General features: G+C 41.4%; 1 protein-coding gene across 2 annotated transcripts in view; it reads left to right on the top strand.

The window, feature by feature from the left end:
- Positions 1–13,174, top strand: part of GAB3 (GRB2 associated binding protein 3) — a 123,663-nt gene extending 110,489 nt beyond the window's left edge. Inside the window, exons 9-11 of one of the 2 annotated variants that reach the window (XR_010787021.1) lie at positions 221–334; positions 1,292–2,104; positions 4,808–13,174. Coding sequence is in view for 1 of the 2 variants with exons in the window: in XM_066581700.1 (XP_066437797.1) it covers positions 221–334; positions 1,292–1,408 (231 nt within the window). In the remaining variant the exon portion in view is untranslated. Of the gene's footprint in view, positions 1–220; positions 335–1,291; positions 4,423–4,807 lie in introns of those variants that run through there. The other variant, XM_066581700.1, reaches the window with a different exon arrangement.
- Positions 13,175–14,023: the final 849 nt, after the last annotated feature.

Raw genomic sequence — 14,023 nt, forward strand, 5'->3', positions numbered from 1 at the left:
GAACATCGGGTCAATCTAGTGAGTATAAAGGACAGCACAGGTCCTCTAAAGAAAGACATGTTCTTGGTAACTGCTCTTCTCTCTGGCCAAGAGATGAGGATCCTACAGAGGAGACACTCCACCTCCTCTAATAAATCAAAATTCCCTAAGTGGGTATAAGAAAATAGGTTTTATGAACTGGACAACCCCCTTTAATCATTTTTTTCATTTCCTTGAATAGGAGCAGAGACAAGGGGTATCCCCCAGCAATGGGAGTTTCCCATGGCCTAGGAAGTTCAACCTTGATTATCTGGCATTAGATTTTAATTCTGCGTCTCCATCACCTGTACAAAAGGTAAGTTCTCTACAGTTATTGTTATGTGAGGGCCGGTACATGTATCATGGAAATACTCAGATTGTCTCTGATATGCCATAATAATTCCCAAATGTGATTACCGCGGGAGCCTGGTAGTGATTAACAGCCAGGCTTCTACTGCAACAGTCGGGATCGAAGATAGCACCAATCCAAGCGGTTTAACCCCTTAGGCCACCTTCATACAGGCCGGAAATATTGCAGAATATTGACTGCGCCGGAATCGTAGTGGAAATTCCGTAACATTAACACTACAAGGTTGCATGATTTCAATGGCTTCGTTATCACTAGCGGGATTCTCGCCCACTAATTGTACAGGCGAGAAAAGATAGGACTTGCCCTATATTTCTCGCAAGTAGGTAATACTATGAAAAAAATGTGGGAAGATAGGTCCAAACTCCTCTGCTCTAGCGTGGAGTTTGAATGGCCAGAGAAAAAAAACAAACCTGCTCCATAGTTGCGCATACAGCCACCTGAAACCGACCTTAGAGTGCGATATCCCATGTGAATACCCAGGGGCGTAGCTAAAGGCTCATGGGCCTGGGTGCAAAAGTTTATCTTGGGACCCCCCAACTTCTCTTAACCTTTTAATGCAGGAGTGTATCTTGAAGCTCCTGGGCCCTAATGCAAAACCTGTAGCAGGACCCCCAACTATAAGGCTTTACTCATAGTACTGGGCTCCCTATATGGAGAAGAGAGGCCTTATGGGCCCCCTAAGGCTCCTGGGCCCGGGTGCAACCGCATCGCCTGCATCCTCTATAGTCACGCCAGTGTGAATATCCCCTTATGCAGTAGCCTCATCTGCAGTACCATGTTCAAGGCAGATAACACATGATGGAGTATCATTGCACCACATGACCAGTCCAGTTTTGCGTCTTCTGTACATCGCCTGCATTGTAAGATTAGACCCATCGTAACCATATTCCTTGTTGACCACAGAAGCCTTTACTGTCCGAAGAGCAGAGAGTGGACTACGTACAAGTGGATGAGAAGAAGACCCAAGCCCTGCAGAACACTAAACAGGAGTGGTCTGACGAGAGACAATCTAAAGTGTAAAGTCATCTTCTTGGTTGTTTTTATGTTTTGCACTAGACGAATACATTTTCTATAGCAGCTAAATGGACTTTTTTATCACTTGCGTTTCAAGCTGCAAGGGAAATCAGGAAAGCCAAGGGACTAACTATTTATTTCCCTCTGTAACTGATGTGGAAAGAGCTCCAAGGCTTCTACTCACATCCATGCAGGCGCTGATTGTATACATGGAAGTACATGATAGGACTGGTAGCGGAATGTATACCGAGCACCTCAACAGTATGAAGGATGAGACCCATCTGAAGTATACACATTACCACTTCAGTTTTGATAAGCCATATAAAATCCAGCATATCATGTATGAAGCTCTTCCTCCTGAGTGTAAGGTTGGTACTCCCATCGCGAGGAGCTGCCTTATTCTCTCACTTTCTATAGTGCACATTAGACCTCTTGGTTTTAGAATAAGTGCAATGAATTCCAAAATGTTTCTATGTACATATTAGCGGCACTGTAGTTTATGCACTGCACTCCATTTTTCCTTATTGTAGTCTATGTTTATGTTCTCAATGTCTAATTTAGGGGCTGAAAATTGCACCACTGTTTAGCCATAGCACTGAGACTCTAAAAGTCACCCAATGCTGGGTCAACTTCTGAGAGTCACCAATGTGATAGGCCTTAGCTGTGTCTGGAAAAGGGAGGAATGCTGATTTGGAGGACAAGGTGAGACCTTGGCATCATGTATCAATTATTACCAATGTATCCATTCCAGTCTACAGTCCAATACATACATTCTGCAACGTGTTATAAAACTAAGTAGCTGGCTACTTTTTGAGTACAGAAGGCAATGAGATTACAGATATACTGTATGCTTTTGCATACTTATTAATATGGACTTTAAAGGGGCTGTTCAGCTGTAAATTATTTATGGTCTATCTTAGGGACGGGTCGTCAATAGTAGATTGACAGGTCACCTAGGACCTCCGCTGATCAGCTGTCTACTTGGTCATTGAACTTGTGCACTGAGATGATTTCTGCTCTGTTCTTACTGTAGTGGCCAGACTTTGTATTACAGGCCAAGTTCCCTTTCACTTCAATGCCTGCAATACCAAGCCTGGCCACTGCGGTAAGAACAGAGCTGTCTGCTTCCTGCAGAAACTAGCTCAGTGCAGCATCCCTGCAAACAGCTGATCAGCGGGGTCCTGGGCCATGTACACCTGTCAATCTACTATTGAACACCTGTCCTGAAGATGGATTATAAATAGTTTTGCAAACACATTTAAAAGGAGACTTCTTTGAAAATTGGAGTTTCCTATTTAAGATTTTTGTAAGCTCCTCAGAAGGAGGAAGAATAAAGGAAAGATGATGAGGCCGTTTTATCAATGTATTTAAGCCAGTTTTGTGCAAATGTATTGGAAAAAGTAGACAAAGACTACAAAGACATGTATAAATGCATGCACAACGGGATGCACAAAAACTATGAAAAAAGAACACGTATGAAACTCATTGGGTTGAATAGCCATTTAAATCAGGGTGTGTTCGTCTGCCAAATGAACATGCCCAGAATGCGCAAAAAGTACAGTAAAATACGCTAGTACGTGCGCAAAAAAGCCTTGTACATAGCGCAACTATGTTGTGCTGAGGAGTGCGCAAAAGACAGATACGCCCGTGTGAAGGAGCCTTAAAAAGAGGGAAGTACAGCAGCAGAACAACTGGTCAGACATAAGCGTCAATACAGCTGTACACGATACTGAGTTCCATTTTTAGAGTTGCCGACAGCAATCTGTATATTTTATGGGTCCGCCACCTATTTTGGACTTTAGGCCCCATAACACGGACCAACAGTTGTGAACATTTGTTAGAACGTCCGTTCACTGATCAGTGTCCTGTGTATAGAAAACAGCAATTTGTGGGCTGATTGGATCTTTTGTGTTGCTGAAAGAAATCATTGTTGTCGGCAGCACATCTCCCTGTGCCATATAAACTGGGGATGTACTGCCGATAATGGAAATATATGGGGGCAAAGGATCGTCAAGCATATAAGAGCAGCCTTAGGGAAATATTACACTGTTTCTGGGAGAACAGAAGTCAAACAGAGTTACCCAAAACTATCCTGCACCTAGAAAGTGCAAATACTTGGAGCATGTCTAGTATTACATATCTGGATGCAGAATTTTTCCATATTTAATATTTTTTTAAAGGGCCACTCTGGAAAAAAATCATTGTTCCATCTCTGCACCCATCACCTTCTGGATGTATATTATAGCCACTTCCATACAGTGCAGCCTCCCATCTGATGCTTATCAGTCACCATCTTTATGTTGATATTTGTCCCTGCTTTTCCTCTCACTATTCTGTCCTATCAATCCCATGTTGCATAAGCATGGCATCACTTGAATATCTAGATACTCTACCATCTCTGCCTGCAGAGAAGACACAGTCATTACTATCTGTGTTTTAAAATCACCTAAATAAGCTACAGACCTATAAATATTCAGTCCGGAAGATGAACTGTCATCTTCTTCATTATATCTGGAGCCTCTAATCACCACCAGTAACTATGATAGGAATTTCTGTGTCCCCCCACTAAAGGGCTTGTGTGTTAGGGTCTGACTACTGAAAAACTGACTTTCTGAGAACACATAAACCCAAGTAAATCTGAGCTGGTCAGAATTGAGATCACATGACCCATCTGAGGTCTTAAAAGAGTCGCAAGGACTTAACTGGCAGAAATGGGGAACGGATGGGTAAAAAATATTTACATTCCTCAGCTCCCCGAACAGCACAATGACTTGGTTTATGGTGCTGTTTGGAGTTGACAGGTTCCCCTTAAACTTGCCCATTAGTAATTCATAAGGTAGAGCAGCATCCAAATTTTGGTCATTACGCTTGTTTAACTTGTAGAGATATTGCCAAAAGTGAAAATAGGAAGTGCACTCATATTGGTTGTGACTAGAGATGAGCGAGCACGCTCGTTTAAGGCTGATGCTCGAACGAGCATCGGTCTTGTCGAGTGACTGATTACTAGACCAAGCACCATGCGGGGGGGGGGGGGGGGGCAGTGAGAGAGATCTCACTTTTGCAAAATTGCCACTACAACAAAACATAAAAATGCTAATATTTCTGGAAGAGACACAATTATCGATATTTGGCTGCTGCTTTGCACTTGATTTACTAATACAGTATATACGCATGTTTTAGCGTATGGGTGTAAGTCCTCTATTAATAACTAGCGCTCAGTGGTTACAGTCCATTGATCCCTCTAGCCACACCCTCAGACCCCTGTAACAGTATATGTAGAAGTTCATGCTAAATTCTGCACTCATTTATGTCATAAGCAGTGAAATACTGGGGCAATTTATCTCATGTCTGTACATTAGGTTCTATTTAGAGTGAAAATACCATAAGCCTATATCTATCCTACAGACCTGTTACTGAATTGAAGGGCTGGACCTCTGAACCCTCGGGGATTTCGAGGCCTATTTTAAGGTAGCAGTTTGTAGATCCCACCTTCTTAATTGTCTTTGCTGTCAGAGATGATGAGACTTGCCTCTTGCACAATAACAGCGAGTCTGACTCCACTCCACAGAAGTTGTTGACTGTGCGTCATTCATCTAGAAGAATCTTCAGTGTGGTTACACTAATAGCTGTTTATTGTACAGAAGACAATGAAGGTCAGAGATACAATTGACATTCCACACATTTCTATTTCTTAAATACTTAAAAAGTTAAATTATGGAGCTGAAACGATTGTGGACAAAATCAGGTCTAAATGTGAGGACTTTGGATATTATCTTGAGAATTTCGAGTGCAGTTGTATCATCCCCATGAATCATCTGTCTATATATCTACCCGTTTAGTCGGGGCCGACTCTCGGACACTTTATGGATCAGAGGTCTCCACACGGTTCTGTATTGTAGGGCTTCTTCAGTTCGACCGTTTGTATGTTGGTGTCGGCTTTGATGGTATCACCCTAGCACATTGTTTGGTGGCCAGGTCTTCTTTTTCCGATGACCACTCCAAGTATCGATGTTCCTAATGAGTTATCTTGTATTATGTGGCCGAAGTATGAGAGTCTCTGTTTCGTAATTTTGCCCTCCAATGAAAACTTTGGTTTGATGCGGTCTAGGAGTGTTTTGTTCGTGATCTTGGTGGCCCAAGGAATTCATATGAGTTTCCTCCAGCACCAAAGTTTGAAGGCATCAATCTTCCTCCAGTCTGCTTCCTTCAATGTCCAACTTTCGCAGCTGTGAGTTGGGATTGGGAAGACGATTGCGTTGACTATCCGGCATTTCGTTACAATGCTTATGTCTTGGTTTTTCCCGATCTTATCCATATTTAACATTGTGCTGCGACCTAGCACGATTCACTATTTCCTTCCAATTAGGACATTTAAATCCTAGCAGATCAGTAGTCTTCTGCTGGTCAAATCTACATAACACTTGAAGAATGGGAATATCAGTGCTGGAAGAGATTTTCTTGTGGCCTTAAAACCTAGAGATTCCCTATTAAAGGTGGTGCGTAAGATTAGAAAAACATGGCTACTTTATTCTAGAATCAGCATGGCTCTTGTCCATTGGATGTATATGGTATTGTAGCTCGGCTTCACTCAAGTGAATGAGATTGATCTGCAAAACCAAACACAGCCTTTGGACAAGAGTGGCGCTGTTTTGTGCTGCTTCACGTATATTGTCGTGGGACATATGACATTATGCATAGCTGAACACAAGCCGTAGCTTTGCTTACCAATTGTCACCACACTTGCCCTTTCTGCTGCTTGTTTCTATGGACAGATGTGTAGAGATTCGTGACTTGCACTTTGTAGTAATAGCACTGTGTCGTTATCTTCCCACACTTAGTGTTCAGTGTTGGCCATGGCCAGCCTGCTGTCTCCTAACCACTAATGAAATATGGGGGACCTTCATAAAACTTTACACCAGTTTCCGGCATAAATATATTGCAAATTTTTGCACAAGTGGAAATTTGTGCAAAACTTTACGACCTTTTGTTGTCCATGCCGCCATCCACTTGTTGGGACGAGACAGGCCCCCCGGTCTGACACATTTATGTATAACTTACACTAGAAACTGGTGTGACAAAAATGGACACCCGATTAGATCTGGGATACTTTTTTTGCTTAGGCACACAGAAGAGTATAGATGCATCTAATACATGAAGAGCCGTGCCCCTCTTCATGTATTAGGCACATTGTGCACTAGTGGAAATATTACTAAGACAGGCGTTTGAGATGCCGGTTTTATTAAATTTCCCCTATGGGTATTTATCAACCATGTTTCCTGTAAGGGAGGTTGCCGACAATATCCAGTTGGTCACTGTCAGGTTCATTATGGAGTGGAATGTTGTAATTGTAGCTTAACATTTTGGAATTTATTGAAGGAATCTGCACAGAACTCTAAATTTCGGAATGTGTTCTGCCTCCTACACGTTGTAAGTGGATACATAAATCATCAATCTTGCATTCGATGATATTTTTATCCTTCATACATGAAGCGAAAAAGGGTCTTGAAAATATGAAAGTCTTTTTCTAAAAGTGGTTGTCGGGGATTATGAAATATGGTCTACTTTTTTTCCCAAAAATAGCGCCTCTCTTGTCATTGGATTGTGTCAGTTTGTTGTATTCAAAACATTTTAGGTGGTAAAGAAATTACTTACTTGGTCATGAAATTGCCTAAGAGTCATTTCCAAGGTAAACTGTAGAATAGGACTGATACACCAATGTTTGCCAATGCATTTGGCACAGCCATGTCCATACTGTTTGTCCACGGGGTTGCTGAAATGCGTTTTTCAAAGAAGTTGCCACTGTCACTACAATGTCAAGGCATATTGTAGCACTTATTAGTAATTGAACATATATGGACATGTTTAACGAGTAGACGAAATGATTGTATATAAAGGAACGATATTATATGTTGGTGTCAAAGAGGAAATGTAATTCTCTCTAAGGCCAGTTTCACACGAGTGTATTGTAACCCCTCTGACATATGGATCCATAATATAGACATGCTATAGATGATATTGCAACCGTATGTCATCACTATTGTCATCAGTATATAATGCCACAGCACGTCGGCTGCAACTTAGGAGTGGGACCAGGGTGATGTCATGATGTCAGCCCACATCCATGTGACATACTCATCGACACATGCTGTCATTTTGGTGCTGGACACCGACAGGAGCACTTCTCTGCATGAGTATGGGCTGATTGGTTTGTTGGGGGGTTAGTAAGCCCAGCCAGCCAATCGCCATTAGGCTGTGTTATTTACTCCAGCTCCTCCTCACAGAGGACACTGGTTATTCTCTGGTCTGACTCCTATCTAAAGACTCTCTGTCAGAAAATGTTTGTGGTCCATTCGGCTGTGCCTGATTCTGACCTGCATATTAGTTTAGATAAGGGTGGTTTCAGATCTGCGTTGGCATAAAATACCAGAACAAAAGCAATGCATGCAGTGCTTTTTCTTCCGGTAAAATGTGGCGCAGCTGAGCAGAAACTGAATGGACCCCATTGTAGTCAATGGGATCTGTTCGATGGTCTTCGGTTACGTCATAAGATGGACCTGGTTGGCCAAGGGATTCCACTTTCCTGCTCCCTGAACAGAGCAGGAAAATGGAATCCCCACTGCAGATGTGAAAGCACCCTAAGTCTGTCTGGTGAGTACTATTTATCTGGGGATACATTTTATCTCCTGCACTTCTGTGGTTCCTAAATTTATGTTACATCTAACCTTTTTCTTCTTCCCCTGTCACCATCTAGGGAAAGTCAGGGTCACCCCACGTTCCTGATGTCGGGCCGCCCTTATCAGGGCGATCACCCCACTTATAGGTAGGGTTCCTCTTGTATCAGTAGGTTTGGGTCAGTTTCCCTGTTTCCCCAATTAGTTTTTCCTATTTCATCCTTGTGTTATCCTGTTTTGTTTTTAGAGTGTATTCATTTTTCCTTTTTGGACCTTCTCATTTAGTGTGGTTATATTTACATCTGGGTAGAATGTTGAGGCTTCGCCTGCACCGCTGTAACAATCTGTAATTGCCTATGTATTTGCTTTAATTGGTTTTATTCTCTACTAGACTAATACAGATCCATATGTGCCCAATAGAAAATATTACCAATGACTGCAAATATGGAGGCACATACCAACCAAATACTGATGACAATACCGAGGACATACATATGCGTCTATACTCCAATCACTTCCACACAATACGGACAAAAGGAGCGCATGCTGTGAGTCGACTGTGAAAAATAAGCCTGTGTGAATAGATACATAGACTTACAATAGCTCCGTATTAAGGTCTGCAAAATACGGGCCAAATACGGAGTAGAAATACTCGTGTCTGAGAGTAGCCTTAAGCCATGTAGATATATTTGTACATAAATTTCGCAAGATCATATTTCTTCAAGACATTTCAACACATTCTAAGAACCAGTAGAGTTTTGAAACTTTAGTTTTCTTTGATCTGTGAGGAAATGTGATGTTCCAACTGCCAGGTTGGGCCGTTGTTAACAGACAGATACTCTTCCACGGTGTAGCGGCGCATGATACTTCGGCCACTTTGCTGCAATATAGAAGCAATACTACTGTAATCCGCGATGTCGTAAGAGCAGTTGTTTGTAACCATGAGCAGTAACATTCTGCTAGTGTAGAATCTGAAATTTATACCACCAGATGCTTTTTACTATCCATTGAAAATGCAGAATATATGACTTCTGGGGTCATGACCCGCCTCTACAGTGCTTGGACTCCTTGACTTCAAACACATCTGAAGACTTCAGATTAAAGTTGAGTTTGAGATTATTTATCATGTTGGACTAGAGGGTCATTCGAACCAGATTAATGAAATCTTACAGCAATACATCAGCAACACTTGCTCTCCTTATAGGAACTTGACCTTAACCTGATTTTGATCTGGACAGATCCTTGACAGATATGATAATATATGTAAAGGGATATCTATGACCAAATCTGAAAGATCCGTGTCCAGATCAGTATGGTTGGAAATAACCCTACACGTATCAGATGAGGTCATCAGACCATCATATTACATCCCAGTTATCATCTTACTGCATATATCGTATGTACCAGCATAGTACTTTCCTTCATGGTAATTAACTTGTGTCTAAACCTGTAGCAGCAGATTGCTAAGACACATGGAAAAATCCAAGCGCCATTCTTAGCATGTTCTGCACTCGACCAAATGTTCTGGTGACAATCAGGGGCTATTAATAACAATAAAAGTGCTATTAATACACAACATGTGATATCATACAGTGACCCATATCAAAATACAACACAAATGTGTGTCACAGCCTGAATGCATATACGCTGTGCCTTCTGCTGACCGACAATAAGGGCTATATATTTATCTCAGCGGGCAGACAGCATTGTATATGAGAGCTGGCTCTAATCTGTTACATATGTGGTCTGTACCATTATACATATTATCTAAGGTATATTTGAACACAATTTGTCCATTTCTATTGCAGAAAAATATGAATTTTTCATAGTGCATTCTCAGAAAAATACTGCATGGTATTTCCAAAACTTAAGGGGGTTTTCCAAGACTTTGAGCGGCTTTTCTATAGATGACGTATTCTCAGGATAGGTCATCAATAGATGATCGCGGGTTCCGTCACTTACGATCCCCACCAATGAGCTGATTCCTGGTGCCACCATCAATATAATCAGACTGGAAGTAGATAGCACTGACAACATTGCAGTGGCCTGGTTTGGTACTGCAGGCAAAACTCAATGTGAGCTGTACTTGCAATGCTAACCTGTAACCGCTGCACTATGGACGGCACAGTCTGCTACTTGCACTATCAGTGGCATTAAGAATCAGCTGATCAGCAGGGATTCCAAGCGGTGGACCCCTACCAATCATCTATTGATGACCAGTCCTCAGGATACGTCATCAATAGAAAAGCCACCCAAAGTCCAGGAAACCCCTTTTAAAGAGATTCTTTCAGCAGTCCTGTCATGTCTTGCTTAGTAACGACTCGTATTCCCCATGAAATGACAATTCTGAAGACTCTTTTTCTTAAAACTCTGCATTTTAACGTTGCTCTTTCATTCTTCCTAGAAATACATACATAAAGTGACTACTATGTGTTTTCCTTTACTTTGCAAATAGGGTGTGACCCTACACATCGGTGTCCGATACTGTCCAGCCATTGCTATACTTTGTAGGGATGCACCCTATTGACGAGGAGAATGAGAATATGCAGCTTTGAATGAATTCAGACATTTCCAGAAGGAATAAAAGAGATACAACACAACCTAAAGTTCTAAGAAAAGATGCTGCAGAATTCATAAGGAACACAAGTGGCTACTAAAAAGTGACAAGTCTTCCTTAAGATACATGCACAACCCAAGCAATAGAGGGTCAGGATAAAGTTGAGGTTGTAATTCTTTCACTAGCATTGGTCTAGTAATAAATGAACACATTGTATATTTATAGTAAACTGCCAGGCGGTTCAGATCACCCGGAGAGGAACCTTTATGACGCAAAAGTATTAAATTCTGTTGTAATTATGCAAGTAAATATTTTGTAAACAGGAAATGCGATTTTCCTTTTGGATTATGTATAAAGTATACAAATATTGTTTTCTGACATTAAGGATGTGTTGCTAAACTGTTTGATCACATAATTCCTTGACACGAGAAATAAGAGGTAGTTTTACCAGTAGTGGGCAGTAGACAGCCTGGGACCTTTGTACTAGCCTTTCAAGGCTGACAGTAGCTCCTACAACCATCAATAGTGAGTAAAAAATTCAACTTTGCCCAATGTATTGTATTTTTTAGATTATGAAATCATGCACAAAGCTCAGACCAAAAGGCAACAGTGTAAAGCCAGATATATACATTTAATAATTGTCCATATACGCATTGATTTTGTTGCATAGGTGGACCGACTATTGATATTTTTTAAGCCACCTAATCTTTGTTTCCCCAAGTGTTGCTAGACTGCTTATCCCCTCTTGAAACAACATGAAAGTCCAACCAAGTTTGAAGGGGTTTTTCAGGACTGTAATATTAATCATCTATGCTCAGGATGGGTCATCAGTATTAGATCGGTGAGGGTCTGATACCCAACATGTCCGCTTTTTGCAAGAATCACTGTGCGTTGGAACTAGTACAGCTCTGTACATTGTCCAGTTGGCCTGAAATAGTAAACTCAGTCCCATTCCAGTAAATAGGAGAGAGCTGTAATACCATTTCAGGCCACTACACTGTGTATAGAGCTCTGTTAGTTCTGGCGCACAGCGACTCCTGCAAACAGCTGAGTGGTGGAGGTTCTGGGAATGAGACTTCCATTGATAAGATATTGATGACTATCCTTACAATCAGTCATCAGTGAAGGCATGTTCACATGGGGTGGATTTGCTGCAGATTTACTGTGCAGACGCTCCACATATAAAATCTGCAGCGTTTACAGTAGCAGCAAAGTGGATGAGATTTTCAGAATCCACCCGAAGCCGATGCGGAATTTGCATCCGCATGTCAATTTTAGCACCGGAAATGCTGTGGAATCCATCTCTTCTTGAATTCCGCAAAATCTGAATTACAAACTGCATCAAAATCTGCAGCAAACCAATCCTGTGTGAGCATGCCCTTAAAGTCCCGGAAAACCCGTTAACTGACATGTTTACTGGACAGTTAGCTGTTCACTGACAGCTATTTTATGTAAATGCATTACACTTAGTGTCCTTTTACACAGGACGACTGTCGGGTGCTTCAGCATCCAAGAGTCGTCCCAGAATTAGTCGCTCTTGTACGTTCACACAGGAGCGAGGATCACTCACTGAATGGAGGTAAAGCGGACCGGCGATCGCTCCAGTCGCCTACCTCCATAAAGAAGCCATTGTTCTATTTTTATGACTGCAGAAACTGAACGACGAATGAATTATTTGTTCCTTGTTCAGTCACTGTCGGGATTTACGCTGAGCGATTATCATTCAGTTTCATGCGATCCAGTGAGAATCTTTAGCGTAAAACGGCCCTTAGACGTGACTCACTATTTATACACACGTCTTTGATCACTTCCTGTAAATGCATTAGACAAAAATCGGCTGAATTCGACAGTTTAATATATATTCAGACCCCCCGACTTACAACAGATGTTGGAGGAATGAAGGATCAGACATACTTCATTCAATATGCCTGATCCTTTCTTCCAATGGGATAAAAAGCTTACTTCCCCTTCTCAGTGAAATCAAGAACCACAGTCACCACCAGTCTTATAGTAAAACTGATAAAGTAACATCACACAACCTGTGTTGCAAAGTCCCCCCCACTGCCAGAGATACGCAGGAGCTGACAGTCCATTATTCACCGTTAAGACTCCTATGCACTAATGGGCTTTGCAGCTGCAGAAAGTCTTCAGTGACTAAACAGACCAACCCAGCCCATCTAGGGGTCATAGTCATTTAATGAGCCTCCCAGATTGTCTATTGGCCACTACTGACTGACACGCATGTTACAAGCCTCTGGGCAGCTAAGTAGTCAGGAATTTTTTTTTATTGTTTTATAATGCAGAATTTTAATGTTACATACAAAATGTTTTTGCCAAGCTGTATTCGAATAAGATCGTGACCGTAAGATGTTACTTAAACTGTGAGATGATCTACGAAGCATTGCTGTATGGTGCATACGATGGAAAAAGAAGCAAAATGTAACAATACTCCAAATATAAAAAACAAAAAATGTCAGGAGGCCTCACGCAAAAAAGCAAAGCACGGCTCAGGCCCGGTTCACATCTGCGCTGGAACCTCCATTCGGAAAATACCGGAAGAACTAGTCCTGCATCCAGCACTTTTTCTTCCGGTAAGATGCCGGGCAGCTGAGCGGAAACCGAACGGACCCCATTATAGTCAATGGAGTCCGTTGGCGCTGTTCGGTTCCATCATTAGTGGATTTCGCTTTTCTGCCCCAGCCGCATATGTGAAAGCAGCCTTACTACTCCGTAGTAGTATGGAGCCATAATACATGGGTTTATGGAGCACTACTGTATAGCTCCATATTCATAAAACAAAGGCAATGGATAATGATTACATTTTGTGATATCCTAAACATTTTTGGACAAAAACTGCACTAATTTTATGGGAAAACATTACTTTTTGCCTAAATAGCTGGTATATTTCCTTTTAGGTAATTCTTTCTGATTTCCTAATTGTTTTTCAAAATGCTACTAATCGCGACAAAGAATTCTGTCGTCCTACAATTAATAATAGACGAATGAAGGATTAGCCGAGAAACCAATCAGGTGTTTGTATTCACTCTGACTGCCTTATGAAGGTGCATGCAGTATCACAGTAGGGCTCTGGCCATATTCTGCATGGATATGGCCAGGTTACGTCTGCTTGTCTCCAATGGATTTGAAGTATCATTGCAGTTAATAAGTTCTCTGCAGACTTTCTCAGGGTATATCATGAAGGTAAAGACATGTAATAAGGGCAAGCAATGGCATTTTACACAGTATGTCTTAAATGTTATTGTATGTAATTTCTGAAACTACAAGTATACAAGTATATATTCCGAATACTAATTTAAGCATTACACTTTGTACATAGTTCTATCTATATAAATCACTGGAATAGCATTAATTTTCATCTCTCGAAGATATTTG

Source organism: Eleutherodactylus coqui, chromosome 10 (assembly GCF_035609145.1).
Source record: "Eleutherodactylus coqui strain aEleCoq1 chromosome 10, aEleCoq1.hap1, whole genome shotgun sequence".
In the NCBI taxonomy this organism is placed as follows: domain Eukaryota; kingdom Metazoa; phylum Chordata; class Amphibia; order Anura; family Eleutherodactylidae; genus Eleutherodactylus; species Eleutherodactylus coqui.